This window comes from Ranitomeya variabilis, chromosome 2, assembly GCF_051348905.1.
Source record: "Ranitomeya variabilis isolate aRanVar5 chromosome 2, aRanVar5.hap1, whole genome shotgun sequence".
Taxonomy (NCBI): domain Eukaryota; kingdom Metazoa; phylum Chordata; class Amphibia; order Anura; family Dendrobatidae; genus Ranitomeya; species Ranitomeya variabilis.
The window spans coordinates 89,224,462-89,239,468 of NC_135233.1; the positions used below are offsets into that span (position 1 = coordinate 89,224,462).

Consider the following 15,007-nt stretch of genomic DNA (forward strand, 5'->3'; position numbering starts at 1 on the left):
ACAGAGAATGAACTTCAATCCAATATTGCGGCCAGCATGCAGCCAGCGGGTAAGGAAAGGGTGAATCAAACACCCGAAAACCCCGCCCATATGACCCAAAACTGGTCCCGCCAAATTCAGGTGACAGGTTCCCTTTAAAGAGAATCTGTTACTAGGTCTCTGACACCCCATCTGAGATCAGCATCATGTAGGAGCGTCATACTATGATTCTAGTCAACATTCATCTCTATTTTTACTGTCACATCGCTCAAAATTTGCAAATATACATTTAGATAGACAACTTTTTAAAAGAAGTACATTTTTTTTTACCTCATCTTCTGTTAATGGTCTTTGCCGCAGTCTGCTTCGTTCATTATAATGGCGCTTTTTGATTTCTCCTGAATCGTAGAAATCTGGAAACTCAACTGATTTTTTCTTATAATTTAGTAACTGAGCCAGTTCATCCATTCTGTCATATTGTCTTTTTTCTTCAATCTTTGGGATTTTTAGTGGATTCCTCTTTTCACCATATTCATGATTTATGTCATCGGGGGATTGTTTTTTTCCCCATAAATCATAATCATCATATTCTGGAAATAGATTTTTGGTTTGAAAACTCCTCTTGCTCTCTTCTTCACTGTTATCATTGTTCTCAAAATATCTGCTCTTCCACCTGAAAGGGTCATCAGTAAGAGCATATTTGCTGAATGACCTTGTTTCTTCTTCAGAATGATGTCTCTTGTACTTGTCATTACCAGGGTAAGTTGCTTCATCTGTATTTTTTTCATTATAATGCCTTATGTTTGGCTCATAAGATAACTCTGGAAAATATCTTTGCCTGTTACCCACCATTTCATCACCTAAATAGTGTCTCTTGTCTTCGTGTTTTTCTTCTTCACTGTCCTGTAGATGATGTTTCAGTTTCTTGTAGAGTTCCTGCTTTTCTAGCCTGTCATCTCTATGGCGTTTTGCAATATCTTCATTGCTTTCTTCGCTGTCCTCGTTGCTTTCTTTATAATGTGGTTGTGCATGTTTCTGACTTGGCCACCTCTTAATTTCTAGATGATGTCTGTCTTCATAATGATGTCCCATTAATTCTCTCTCATTGCTTTCATCATTGGTGTCATGATTGTCTTTCTCTTCGTCGCTGCCTTGGTAATGGTATCTCTTTTCTCTTGACTCTTCAGAACTTTCTCTCTCATGGTGTGCCCTCTTTTTATAACTATTTTTTGGGTGATTCTTGAAAAAGTCTTCATCATAGTTTGATTTTTGTCCCCTGTAGTGGAATGAATCTTCATCTGAAGGAGGATGATGCCTTTGTTCTTGAAGACTTCTCTTCTCTTCATAATCAAGTAATGTTTGGACAAAGTCATCATGCTTTGGATTATAACTTCTTTTTCTTTCTTCTTCCTTTTCATCAGATTCTTCAGAAAATTCATCAAAATGAGCTGAAGGGTATTTATCCGAGTGGAAAAGTGGTTCTTTCAGACTTTGGCTTATAGGGTGTCTTTTCATGATTTCTTCTAAATGGTTTGGTTCCTCATCTTCTTCTGAGAATTCTTCTACACTTTTAGCTGTCTGATGAACTTTTTTGTCAAACATATCATGTTTTACCTCATGTGAATCATCATGATGATATTTGCCCTTTTTTTCCATTTCCTCTATCTCATGGTTTTTGTGATCTTCTCTTTCCTCATCATCCCCATCTTCATCATCATCATGAATCATGCCTCTTTCTTTGGAGTGTCCAGGGCTCTCTTCTTTTTCTTCTACATGTTTCTTTTCTTCTTCTTTTTCCTCTAAGCTTTCATCCGCATGGTGCCGTTTCTCTTCATTTTCTTCTTCTGGTAAAACTCGACTTTGCTTTACTTCTTCATTGCTTTCATGTTGGTGTTCATCTTTAATGTTTCTTATTTCATACTCCTTCTGTTCATCCTCTTTTTCATCCAATCTTTGTGGACTACCTGAAAGAAAAGTTGCAAAATACTTCAATTAATATTTGCTCAGTTTCTCTCTAATACAACTTCTTGATATCTTGGATTTGTACTATAAGAATCAATATTTTCATCTTTTACATTTTACACTGAAGCCAATGCCATACAACTTAGTTTAGCAAAGATTTCTCCAAAATAATGATCAGGCATAAACGCTCTTGTATTGTGAATGCTCTGTGCAACTTTAAATAACAGAAGGATATACAGTTAGGTCCATATACACTCACCGGCCACTTTATTAGGTACACCTGTCCAACTTCTTGTTAACACTTAATTTCTAATCAGCCAATCACATGGCGGCAACTCAGTGCATTTAGGCATGTAGACATGGTCAAGACAATCTCCTGCAGTTCAAACCGAGCATCAGTATGGGGAAGAAAGGTGATTTGAGTGCCTTTGAACGTGGCATGGTTGTTGGTGCCAGAAGGGCTGGTCTGAGTATTTCAGAAACTGCTGATCTACTGGGATTTTCACGCACAACCATCTCTAGGGTTTACAGAGAATGGTCCGAAAAAGAAAAAAAATCCAGTGAGCGGCAGTTCTGTGGGCGGAAATGCCTTGTTGATGCCAGAGGTCAGAGGAGAATGGGCAGACTGGTTCGAGCTGATAGAAAGGCAACAGTGACTCAAATCGCCACCCGTTACAACCAAGGTAGGCCTAAGAGCATCTCTGAACGCACAGTGCGTCGAACTTTGAGGCAGATGGGCTACAGCAGCAGAAGACCACACCGGGTACCACTCCTTTCAGCTAAGAACAGGAAACTGAGGCTACAATTTGTACAAGCTCATCGAAATTGGACAGTAGAAGATTGGAAAAACGTTGCTTGGTCTGATGAGTCTCGATTTCTGCTGCGACATTCGGATGGTAGGGTCAGAATTTGGCGTAAACAACATGAAAGCATGGATCCATCCTGCCTTGTATGGAGCATCTTTGGGATGTGCAGCCGACAAATCTGCGGCAACTGTGTGATGCCATCATGTCAATATGGACCAAAATCTCTGAGGAATGCTTCCAGCACCTTGTTGAATCTATGCCACGAAGAATTGAGGCAGTTCTGAAGGCAAAAGGGGGTCCAACCCGTTACTAGCATGGTGTACCTAATAAAGTGGCCGGTGAGTGTATATTTGGACAGAGACAACATTTTTCTAATTTTGGTTATAGACATTACCACAATGAATTTTAAGCAAAACAATTCAGATGCAGTTGAAGTTCAGACTTTCAGCTTTCATTTGAGGGTATCCACATTAAAATTGGATGAAGGGTTTAGGCGTTTCAGCTCTTTAACATGTGCCACCCTGTTTTTAAAGGGACCAAAAGTAATTGGACAATTGACTCCAAGGCTATTTCATGGACAGGTGTGGGCAATCCCTTTGTTATGTAATTCTCAATTAAGCAGATAAAAGGCCTGGAGTTGATTTGAGGTGTGGTGCTTGCATTTGGAAGGTTTTGCTGTGAAGTAAACATGCGGTCAAAGGAGCTCTCCGTGCAGGTGAAACAAGCCATCCTTAAGCTGTGAAAACAGAAAAAAAACATCCGAGAAATTGCTACCATATTAGGAGTGGCAAAATCTACAGTTTGGAACATCCTGAGAAAGAAAGAAAGCACTGGTGAACTCATCAATGCAAAAAGACCTGGGCGCCCACGGAAGACAACAGTGGTGGATGATCGCAGAATAATCTTCATGGTGAAGAGAAACCCCTTCACAACAGCCAACCAAGTGACCAACACTCTCCAGGAGGTAGGCGTATCAATATCCAAATCTACCATAAAGAGAAGACTGCATGAAAGTAAATATAGAGGGTTCACTGCATGGTGCAAGCCACTCATAAGCATCAAGAATAAAAAGGCTAGACTGGACTTTGCTAAAAAAACATCTAAAAAAGCCAGCACAGTTCTGGAAGAACATTCTTTGGACAGATGAAACCAAGATCAACCTCTACCAGAATGATGGAAAGAGAAAAGTATGGCGAAGGCTTGGTACAGCTCATGATCCAAAGCATACCACATCATCTGTAAAACATGGCGGAGGCAGTGTGATGGCTTGGGCATGCATGGCTGCCAGTGGCACTGGGTCACTAGTGTTTATTGATGATGTGACACAGGACAGAAGCAGCCGAATGAATTCTGAGGTATTCAGAGCCATACTGTGTGCTCAGATCCAGCCAAATGCAGCCAAACTGATTGGTCGTCGTTTCATACTACAGATGGACAATGACCCAAAACATAAAGCCAAAGCAACCCAGGAGTTTATTAAAGCAAAGAAGTGGAATATTCTTGAATGGCCAAGTCAGTCACCTGATCTCAACCCAATTGAGCATGCATTTCACTTGTTATAGACTAAACTTCAGACAGAAAGGCCCACAAACACACAGCAACTGAAAAACTACCGCAGTGAAGGCCTGGCAGAGCATCAAAAAGGAGGAAACACAGCGTCTGGTGATGTCCATGAGTTCAAGACTTCAGACAGTCATTGCCAACAAAGGGTTTTCAACCAAGTACTAAAAATGAACATTTTATTTTTAATTATTGAATCTGTCCAATTACTTTTGGTCCCTTTAAAAACAGGGTGGCACATGTTAAGGAGCTGAAACTCCTAAAATCTTCATCCAATTTTAATGTGGATACCCTCAAATGAAAGCTGAAAGTCTGAACTTCAACTGCATCTGAATTGTTTTGTTTAAAATTCATTGTGGTAATGTCTATAATCAAAATTAGAAAAATGTTGTCTCTGTCCAAATATATATGGACCTAACTGTATACTGTATTTTCCACTTTTATGGGACCATCACCGACAAGTGTGCTTTGCATATGGTATTATAAGCTTTTTATATAGATGTTGTTTCCTCCAAAATAACCAAAACATTAAGGATCTGTTTTGATTTTTTTTTATCTGAGATTAGCTAAATAAAATATATGTTGAAAATGCCAGTGATGAAAGTCCCATCTATATTCTTATTCCCAAGGGTCACAATTTGTCAAGTTGGCCACCATTGCTCTTTAGTGTAGCCCCTGACTAGCTTGCCAGAAATGCTTTCCCTCTACTGTTTGACAATAGTGAATTTAATTTATTTAGAGAGGGATTTCCTCAAAGTTAAAAAACAACATCATAGACTTTTTCGGTAAAAATGATAAAACAAAATACCAAAAATAAAATAAAAAAACAGAATTCTGAATGCTTCTCATTAAATTAGAATATTATCAAAAACTTAATTTATTTCAGTTCTTCAATACAAAAAGTGAAACTCATATATTATATAGAGTCATTACAGAGTGATCTATTTCAAGTGTTTATTTCTGTTAATGTTGATGATTATGGCTTATAGCCAATGAAAACCTAAAGGTCATTATCTCAGTAAACTAGAATACTTTATAATACTGGCTTGAAAAATGATTTTAAAATCCGAAATGTTGACCTACTGAAATGTATGTTCAATAAATGCACTAAATACATGGTTGGGGTCCTTTTGCATTAATTACTGCTTCAGCATCAATGCGGCGTGGCATGGAGGCGATCAGCCTGTGGCACTGCTGAGGTGTTATGGAATCCCTGATTGCTTTGATAGCAGCCTTCAGCTCATCTCAATTGTTGGGTCTGGTGTCTCTCATGTTCCTCTTGACAATACCCCATAGATTCTTTATGGGGTTAAGGTCAGGCGAGTTTGCTGGCCAATCAAGCACAGTGATACTGTTGTTTTTAATCCAGGTATTGGTACTTTTGGCAGTGTGGACAGGTGCCAAGTCCTGCTGGAGAATGAAATTTTCATCTCCATAAAGCTTGTCGGCAGAGGGAAGCATGAAGTGCTCGAAAATTTCCTGGTAGATGGCTGCGCTGACTTTGGTCTTGATAAAGCACAGTGGACCTACACCAGCAGATGACATGTCTCCCCAAACCATCACTGATTGTGGAAACTTCACACTAGACCTCCAGCAGCTTGGATTGTGGCCTCTCCACTCTTCCTCCAGACTCTGGGACCTTGATTTCCAAATGAAATGAAAAATGTACTTTCATCTGAAAACAACATCTTGGACCACTGATCCACAGTCCAGTTATTTTACTCCTTGGCCCAGGTAAGAGGCTTCTGGCGTTATCTAATGGTGATGAGTGGCTTGACACAAGGAATGTGACACTTGTAGCCCCTATCTCCTGGATACGTCTGTGTGTGGTGGCTCTCAAAGTAATGATTCCAGCAGCAGTCCACACCTTGTGAATCTCCCCAAAATATTTGAATGGCATTTTCTTAACAATCCTTTCAAGGCTGCGGTTAACCTGGTTTGCTTGTGCACATTTTTCTGCCACACATTTCCTTCCACTCAACTTTCCAAGCCTTTGCAGGTGTGTTTTGTTAATTATTCTAATTTACTGAGATAATGACTTTTGGGTTTTCATTGCTGTATGGGAATACCAAGCACTTCTTCACTAAAAGCAGCGCACAATGGGGCCCTGCTCTCGATATCGATGCAGGTCTTTCTGGTGGAATCTGCATCAATTATACATCTCTTTCATACCTGTGAATATGCCGTAAATGTACAAGATGAAAATAACATTTGAAAGCAATTCTAATGTCTGCAGTAATGAGAAATAACTTGCTATTTTTCATATTGATATTCAATATATAAATCATTAGATCCTATTGCAAACCCATACATGGATAGGAAAAAAAATGTAAAAACAATTTTTGTAAAAAATAACATTTTGCTACTAAGCCCTGAAATATTAAAGGAGATTTTCTGCATGTTTGTTTTCAGTGTTTTCTCTGTGGTATGATACAGATGTGAAGGGTACAATGAGTTGCAAAGGATTACGGGAAACTAATAAACCACTTTATAAATAGAATATAATAGATCTGTGACTCATTCATCCACATCTGTGACATAATACATCCAATCCACTAGACAGAAGAGCTGTTATCTGTAATGAAAACACACTCTTTTATTCCTGCCTGTGCAAAAAAAGGAAATATATACAGTGTACAGTATTATTTATCCTGCAGTCTGCTGGCAGAATAGGTTAATAAAGGCTTTATCCAGGACTATTTTTTTGTTATGGGCCTGAAAACTATCAGGCAGGTAGTTAATCAGAGTGGTCTCTGACTGCTCCTGCAGTGGATTCAGGTGTTCAACATCATCAAAGCAGCTCCTCCTCTTCCACTCTGCTCCGTCGACAAGGCGTGACTGACGTTATGTTGACTGACAGTGGGCTCCCCGCAGTTATGCAGTGGGGAGCGGTCAATCAGCATGCCATCCGCAGTCACGCCCCATCAGCAGAACAGAATGGAAAAGCAGCCTCTGTTCTGTCGATGTGATGTCAATGGAAGCCACTGAATCGCCTGCAGGAGCAGTCTGTGTCCGCTTTATGCTGGCAGAGATCGGCGCCAGGCACAACTTGAGAAAGCAACAAACAAACAAGCGAAACGTACGTTGGGGGCTCTGTTGGATTCCTCTTGTGCCATCCACCCCATTCTGGTGTTAGCTGCTGTAAGCGCCATTTACAGCTATTTGCTTTGATGATTATATAGTTACTTTGGGTTAGCACTTTTTCTTTTTTTTTTTCTTTTGTGCTACTCATTCTGCTTGGTGCTGGCTGCAGGAAAGTGCTATTGTGTAAGGATTTATTTAATGAGACCACACTATTGCACTATATTAGCACTTTCCTTATGGCATGCCTTCCTGATTTATGTGATACTGGCAGCTACGTGGGGTATGTGGCACTCATGATCTTTCGTGTCATCCTGCTGTAATTTTTACTGTGTGTTACACTTTATTATATTTTCACAATAAAATACTCTTTTTAACCTAAGTACTCCCTTTTCCTCCTAATTTTTCTAGATAGTATATGGAGTTGGTTTCCTTTGCTGTCCTCTTATTTGAGGCTTTGTTTTGCATAATTTTATGCAAGGTATCTGGTATCTGTGTCTCACAACTGGCAAGTAGGTAGCAATTACCTGCCTGTTAGTTTTTAGGTCTATGGAAAAAAAAGTCCTGGATAAACCCTTAGGCTAATCAACCCTATTTACATTGGTAAAGGAGAGATTTTCCTGTGTCCCCTCTGCAGGGATCTGTGTGCTCCATGGCTTAATACTTTGCGTCTAACAGAAGGGATCACTTCTATATCCGATAGACACTTCTAATTCTGAATTAGATATTTCCATTGTTAGGCTGGAGTCACACTTGCGAGAGCAATGCGAGAAACTCGCATCAATACCAGGCCCGGGTGCCGGATCTCGGGACCGGAGCGTTCAGCTGCATAGTAATACATGCAGAAGCATGCTCCAGTCTTGAGTGCCGGCGGCAGTGCCAGGTATTGATGCGAGAGACTTGCGCAAGTTTCTCGCATTGCTCTCACAAGTGTGACCCCGACCTTAAAGAGAACCTGTCTGGTGATTTTTGCATCCTGACCCAAGGGCATGAATCTGGGACAAATTCACACATTGCACACATCTGCCCATCTCAAGGAGAGATCAGTTAATCAAGCCAAGCTGGATGGAGAGTTGTTGAATGGTGGGAAGAAGCTCTAGCTAAAATTGCTGCAAGTTACGTAAAATTATAGTTTTAGACTTAAAGGGAATCTGTCACCAAGTTTTTGCTACCTCATCTGAGAACAACACAATGTAGGAAAAGAGACCCTGATTCCAACAATGTATCACTTAGTTTACTGGTTTCCGTAGTTGTGATACAATCAGTGTTTTTAGATGTAGCAAGAAGCAAAGCTCAGAAAGCTGCCACCGCCCACACCATACTCATGTACATTGTCTGTTGACAGTGAGCTGCTTATCAGAGGAGTGGGCGTGGTCAGATCACTTGGAAATAGGCAGCCAGTCCAGTCAGTGATAATCTCCTGGAGATAAAACAATATCTAACAGCCCACTGCCTAATAAATGACAAATCCCTGAAATTTCTGCCTCAGCCCCTAAATCATGCTGTCACAGGTTCCCTTTAACAAAGTTGAATACTTCAGCCCAAACAGACAGATTTGTCCCAGTTTGTGCCTGAATCTGGGGGCGGCTGCGTCTCCTGGATACAGCATGAAATTTTACTCTTTACACTGAGTTTTCAAAGCCCAGAAAATCCTATTTTTAGCAATGCGAAATGTGTCAAACTTGTGTAACACTGAAAAAGTGAAGGAGTATGCAAGAATATTACTTTATATTAGCGATATTGATTGCAACGTTTCTATCCTTTTGGCTTTTAATGGGTCATCATGGTTTCATTTTTTTTACTGGACTGAATATCATGTTCCCTTACTCTGACCATTAATTAGCAGTCCTACAACTTTCTGATATTGGATTTTCAGTGAGAAGAATGCAGATTTGTAATTTCTGGGGTGAGATAAACATTTTCATTCAATAATAGCAAACACGGATGTTGAAAATAATTATTAATTTAAACATAAATTATATTAACTAGTTGCATAACTTCACTTGTCACCAGTTCTACATTTCCCTAATGGCAATACAACATGGCATAATATATCCAGGGAAATCCTGTAGACATTCACAAACATGATAGGATCAGTCAGTGATCAGCCTCATTTTTTCTTTTTTTTGCAAAGTAATGCATGATCAGAAATATAGCCTGCAAACTTCCAGGGCTCATGTATGCACAAATAGGAAGCCAAAACGCACTCAGGTGGGATCCCATTCTTTTTCTGATTGTCCGGTCTAAAATGAAAAATCTGCAGTCACTCTGTGTGACTGCAGACTTCTGACTCCCCTTACTGCACGCACTGTACGCTGCGAGGATTTGCCGGTTTCTGAGCCGTGAACGGCAGTGATGTATGCGTTATGCATGCTCCTGGGCAGAAACCGTCAAGTGGGTGCAGCCATACATTGTATTACGGTATTAACCACTAGGAGGAGGGAGTGATTGGACCATCACCGGAGACTATAATCCTTTAAAATTCAATTTTTATTAAATAAATCACTTAAAATAGGTAATAAAGAATGAGAAGACTGCTAGACACCAACAAGCAGGGACAAGCGTTACCAATATAATGTAAAGTGCATGAAAATATTCAATAAACAGATAAGTTAATACATTGGTGTGCAACCAAAAGCAGATAGATTAGAAGCAAAAAATCCAATAAAGTGCAATGTGCCAATAGAAGAAAAATCATTATTAGAAAGTAGACATAGTGACAGAAAATAAAATGTCTGACTGCATGAGGCTAATGGAGCTAACCAAAGAATAAAAATGTCAAAGTATGCAAAAAGCCACTTAGTACTGTGAATAGAGAGGTACATAAGTACAGTGCCTTGCGAAAGTATTCGGCCCCCTGGAACTTTTCAACCTTTTCCCACATATCATGCTTCAGACATAAAGATACCAAATGTAAATTTTTGGTGAAGAATCAACAACAAGTGGAGCACAATTGTGAAGTTGAACGAAATTTATTGGTTACTTTTCAGTTTTTTAATTTCCACAAAAATTTAAAGTGGGGCGTGCAATATTATTTGTCCCCTTTACTTTCAGTGCAGCAAACTCACTCCAGAAGTTCATTGTGGATCTCTGAATGATCCAATGTTGTCCTAAATGCCTAATGATGATAAATATAATCCACCTGTGTGTAATCAAGTCTCCGTATAAATGCACCTGCTCTGTGATAGTCTCAGGGTATGTGCACACGTTGCGGATTCTCTGCGGATCCGCAGCGTTTTTTGCAGTGCAGAAACACTGCAGATCCGCAATTGATTTACAGTACAATGTAAATCAATGAGAAAAAAAAAACGCTTTGCACACTTTGCGGAAAATCCACTGTGGAAACGCTGCGGTTTTCAAGAAATAGCATGTCAATTCTTTTTTGTGAATCTGCAGCGTTTTTGTACCCATTCCATTATAGAAAACCGCAGGGGTAAAAACCGCAGCAAATCCGCAAGAAAACCGCACAAAAAACGCTGCGGAACCGCACAAAAAACCGCAGGTGCGTTTTCTGCCAGGAGAGACAGAATCCGCAGCAGAAATTCCTAAGCCTAATCCACAACGTGTGCACATAGCCTTAGGGTTCTGTTTGAAGCACAGAGAGGATCATGAAGACCAAAGAACACAACAGGCAGGTCCGTGATACTGTTGTGGAGAAGTTTAAAGCCGGATTTGGATACAAAATGATTTCCAAAACTTAAAACGTCCAATGAGCACTGTGCAAGCGATCATATTGAAATGAAAGGAGCATCATACCACTGCAAATCTACCAAGACCCGGCCGTCCCTCTAAACTTTCATCTCAAACAAGGAGAAGACTGATCAGAGATGCAGCCAAGAGGCCCATGATCACTCTGGATGAACTGCAGAGATCTACAGCTGAGGTGGGACAGTCTGTCTATAGGACAACAATCAGTCGTACACTGCACAAATCTGGCCTTTATGGAAGAGTGGCAAGAAGAAAGCCATTTCTCAAAGATATCCATAAAAAGTGTCATTTAAAGTTTGCAACAAGCCACCTGGGAGACACACCAAACATGTGGAAGAAGGTGGTCTGGTCGGATGAAACCAAAATCAAACTTTTTGGCAACAATGCCAAACAATATGTTTGGCGTAAAGGCAACACAGCTCATCACCCTGAACACACCATCCCCACCGTCAAACATGGTGGTGGCAGCATCATGGTTTGGACCTGCTTTTCTTCAGCAGGGACAGGGAAGATGGCTAAAATTGATGGGAAGATGGATGGAGCCAAATACAGGACCATTCTTGAAGAAAACCTGTTGGAGTCTGCAAAAGACCTGAGACTGGGACGGAGATTTGTCTTCCAACAAGACAATGATCCCAAACATAAAGCAAAATCTACAATGGAATGGTTCACAAATAAACGTATCCAGGTGTTAGAATGGCCAAGTCAAAGTCCAGACCTCAATCCAATCGAGAATCTGTGGAAAGAGCTGAAAACTGTTGCTCACAAACGATCTCCATCAAACCTCACTGAGCTCGAGCTGTTTGCCAAGGAAGAATGGGCAAGAATTTCAGTGTCTCGATGTACAAAACTGATAGAGACATACCCCAAGCGACATGCAGCTGTAATCGCAGCAAAAGGTGGCGCAAAAAAGTATTAAGTTAAAGGGGCCGAATAATATTGCACGCCCCACTTTTCAGTTTTTGAATTTCCACAAAAATGTAAAATAACCAATAAATTTCGTTCAACTTCACAATTGTGTTCCACTTGTTGTTGATTCTTCACCAAAAATTTACATTTGGTATCTTTATGTTTGAAGCATGATATGTGGGAAAAGGTTGAAAAGTTCCAGGGGGCTGAATACTTTCACAAGGCACTGTATACAAATACATATGTCTGTGACAATGCAGAGTATAAAGGTTATAAGCAGCAAAAGGAAAAAGTGCAAAGTGCCTGCCAGATGTAGCTAAATAAGAGTGTAATCCTATATATCAGAGATGGCTATGAAAAGCCTATCCATGGAACAAGCACAAAATGCAGTGAGTAAACTTACTGGATTGAATGTGGTAACCACGATGTCCCTGCCGCCCCAACGCACGTTTCGTTAGAACTTCTGCAGGAGGTGTGAAGAAGTTCTAACAAAATGCATCGGGGCCCTTAGGTGGATGGGAGGCCCTGCAACAGAAGAGTACTACCCATAGTGGCAGAGAATGCAGCTGGTATGGGGCCACAGAGTCTAGATTATGGGCGAGAGTGAGAGGGGCCCGTTGTTAAGCAGCAGCGGGCCCTTCTCACTCCCTCCTGTAATCAAGTGAGTAGCCAGAGCCGGGGAGAGAGCGGCGCGCAGAGAGCAGGAGTTAAAAAAGGGGGTGTGTCATGCAGGGAGAGACGCTGGCCAATGAACGCTTTCCCCACCAGACTGATGAGAGCGCTCACTGGCTGCCGTCTCTGTCCCCAAACTGTCAGTGTCCACCCTTGAAATGAACCATGGAAGTTTGCATGCCTGGACCAGTGAATATGCAAATTGCCTCGGCAGAGAGGAAAAGGTGTCTTAAAACTTAGATTCTTGTTTTGCTTTTATCCTTAGTCATATGGCAAGGCTTGTTAAAGGATTGATATTGACTTCTAGGGTTGCTAGTTCCAATAGGAGGCATAAGTGTTCAAGTCCTTTTTCTCTCTGAAGAGGTAGCTTGCATATTTTATTTCCCACAGGAGCATTGTGAAGGAGTGTGACGCTCCTGATTCATGAATCTGTGCACCTCTGTGCGCTACACCAGAAGTCTCACTCCAGTCACAGACTAGAACGCCACAGCGTGAATTAGACTCGTCATGAATTGATGCTGCTTTGAAGGCAAAGGGTTGACACGTCCAATATTGATCCGATTTAGATTTTTTTTTTTTTTGCTCTTTCACTTTGCATGTTGTTCATTGATACAAAATAAACTGTTAATACGTACATTTTTTAAAGGATTCTTAAGCACTTTTTCTACACCTGCCTAAAATATTTTAAGACATTGCCCACATTTCTCATTTATGTACATACAGGATACATTACATACACTACACGTATTCGCATTAGTTAAATATTTAGTGCACTAATATAAATTAAGGGGAAAAGCATTGCATGCAAAGCTACCTTTATGCTTTTCTTGGGATCAATGCAATGTAAGGAAACTATAATTAAGTAATACTATGTTCACACGTTGCTTTTTTGCTGCATTTTTTATGCAAAGTTTAAGCTGCTTACAAAAAGCAGGTTTTGCTTAGTTTTTGCTGCTTTTTTTGCTGAGTTTTTTATGCGTTTTTATTGCTGTTTTTATCAGGATACGTTTGTCTCTTATACATGCTGAAAAAGACTAGTGTATAAAAAAATATCTGATTCAAGTACATAAGGTTTTGGCACCAAAAACACAGAAGAACCTGCAAAACACCAAAAGAAGTGACATGCTGCATTTTACAAAAAACCAAGCTCTTATGACAAAAGTCAGGAAAAAAATCCACGGTGTGTGCATGAGATTTCTGAAATCTCATTGACTTTGCTGGTACTGTGAAATGCAGCTGAAAATTTGCATAGAAAAAAAACGGTGCAAAAACACAACGTGTGAACATAGCCTAAGGGTACGTTCACACAGGACTTTTTTGCTGCTTTTTTTTGCTGCTTTTTTTATGCTAATTTAGGTGCTTTTTTTGGTGCGTTTTTGGTGCGTTTTTTGGGTACGTTCACACAGGACTTTTTTGCTGCAGATTTTTGCTGCAGATTTTTGCTGCTTTTTTTATGCCAATTTTCAGCTGCTAGGACACCTCACAATGGCTCTTCACACCTTACTACCAGGAACTCCCTCACAATAGATCACAATCAGGACACCTCACAATGGCTCTTCACACCTCACAATGGCTCACAATGGCTCTTCACACCTCACTACCAGGAACTCCCTCACAATAGATCACAATCAGGACACCTCACAATGGCTCTTCACACCTCACAATGGCTCACAATGGCTCTTCACACCTCACTACCAGGAACTCCCTCACAATAGATCACAATCAGGACACCTCACAATGGCTCTTCACACCTCACAATGGCTCACAATGGCTCTTCACACCTCACTACCAGGAACTCCCTCACAATAGATCACAAACAGGACACCTCACAATGGCTCTTCACACCTCACAATGGCTCACAATGGCTCTTCACACCTCACTAACCACACCCCTAAGCTCTTGGCTGTGAGATCCCTTCCTGCTGGCCATGATTTTCTGCACAAAAAACGCAGCAAATAATGCTACATGCGTTTATTCAGCGTTTTTGCAGCGTTTTTTTCATCACCCATTCAAGTCAATGGGTGAAAAAACGCTGCAAAAACGCAGCAAAAACGCTGAAAGAAGTGACATGCCCTATGTCCAAAAAAAGCAGCAAAGCAGAAAAAACTGATCAAACAAAAAACCAACGTGTGTGCATGAGATTTCTGAAATCTCATAGGCTTTACTGGTACTGTAAAAAGCAGCTGAAAATTAGCATAAAAAAAAGCAGCAAAAAAAAGCAGCAAAAAAGTCCTGTGTGAACGTACCCTAAGTGTGCTCTAAAAGGGTTCAACTGTCAAAAACTTTAAAAAGCAGAGACAAAAAATGGAATAATGGTGTCTGGCGGTGCA

The 15,007-nt window shown here is 40.5% G+C and overlaps 1 protein-coding gene across 1 annotated transcript in view; it reads right to left on the reverse strand.

Annotated features, from left to right (window-relative positions):
• The window catches only part of CHGB (chromogranin B), a 41,533-nt gene that overhangs the window by 1,247 nt on the left and 25,279 nt on the right, over positions 1 to 15,007 (reverse strand). The window contains exon 4 of the mRNA XM_077282654.1: positions 310 to 1,943. Coding sequence (XP_077138769.1) covers positions 310 to 1,943 — 1,634 coding nt within the window. The remainder of the gene's footprint in view (positions 1 to 309; positions 1,944 to 15,007) is intronic.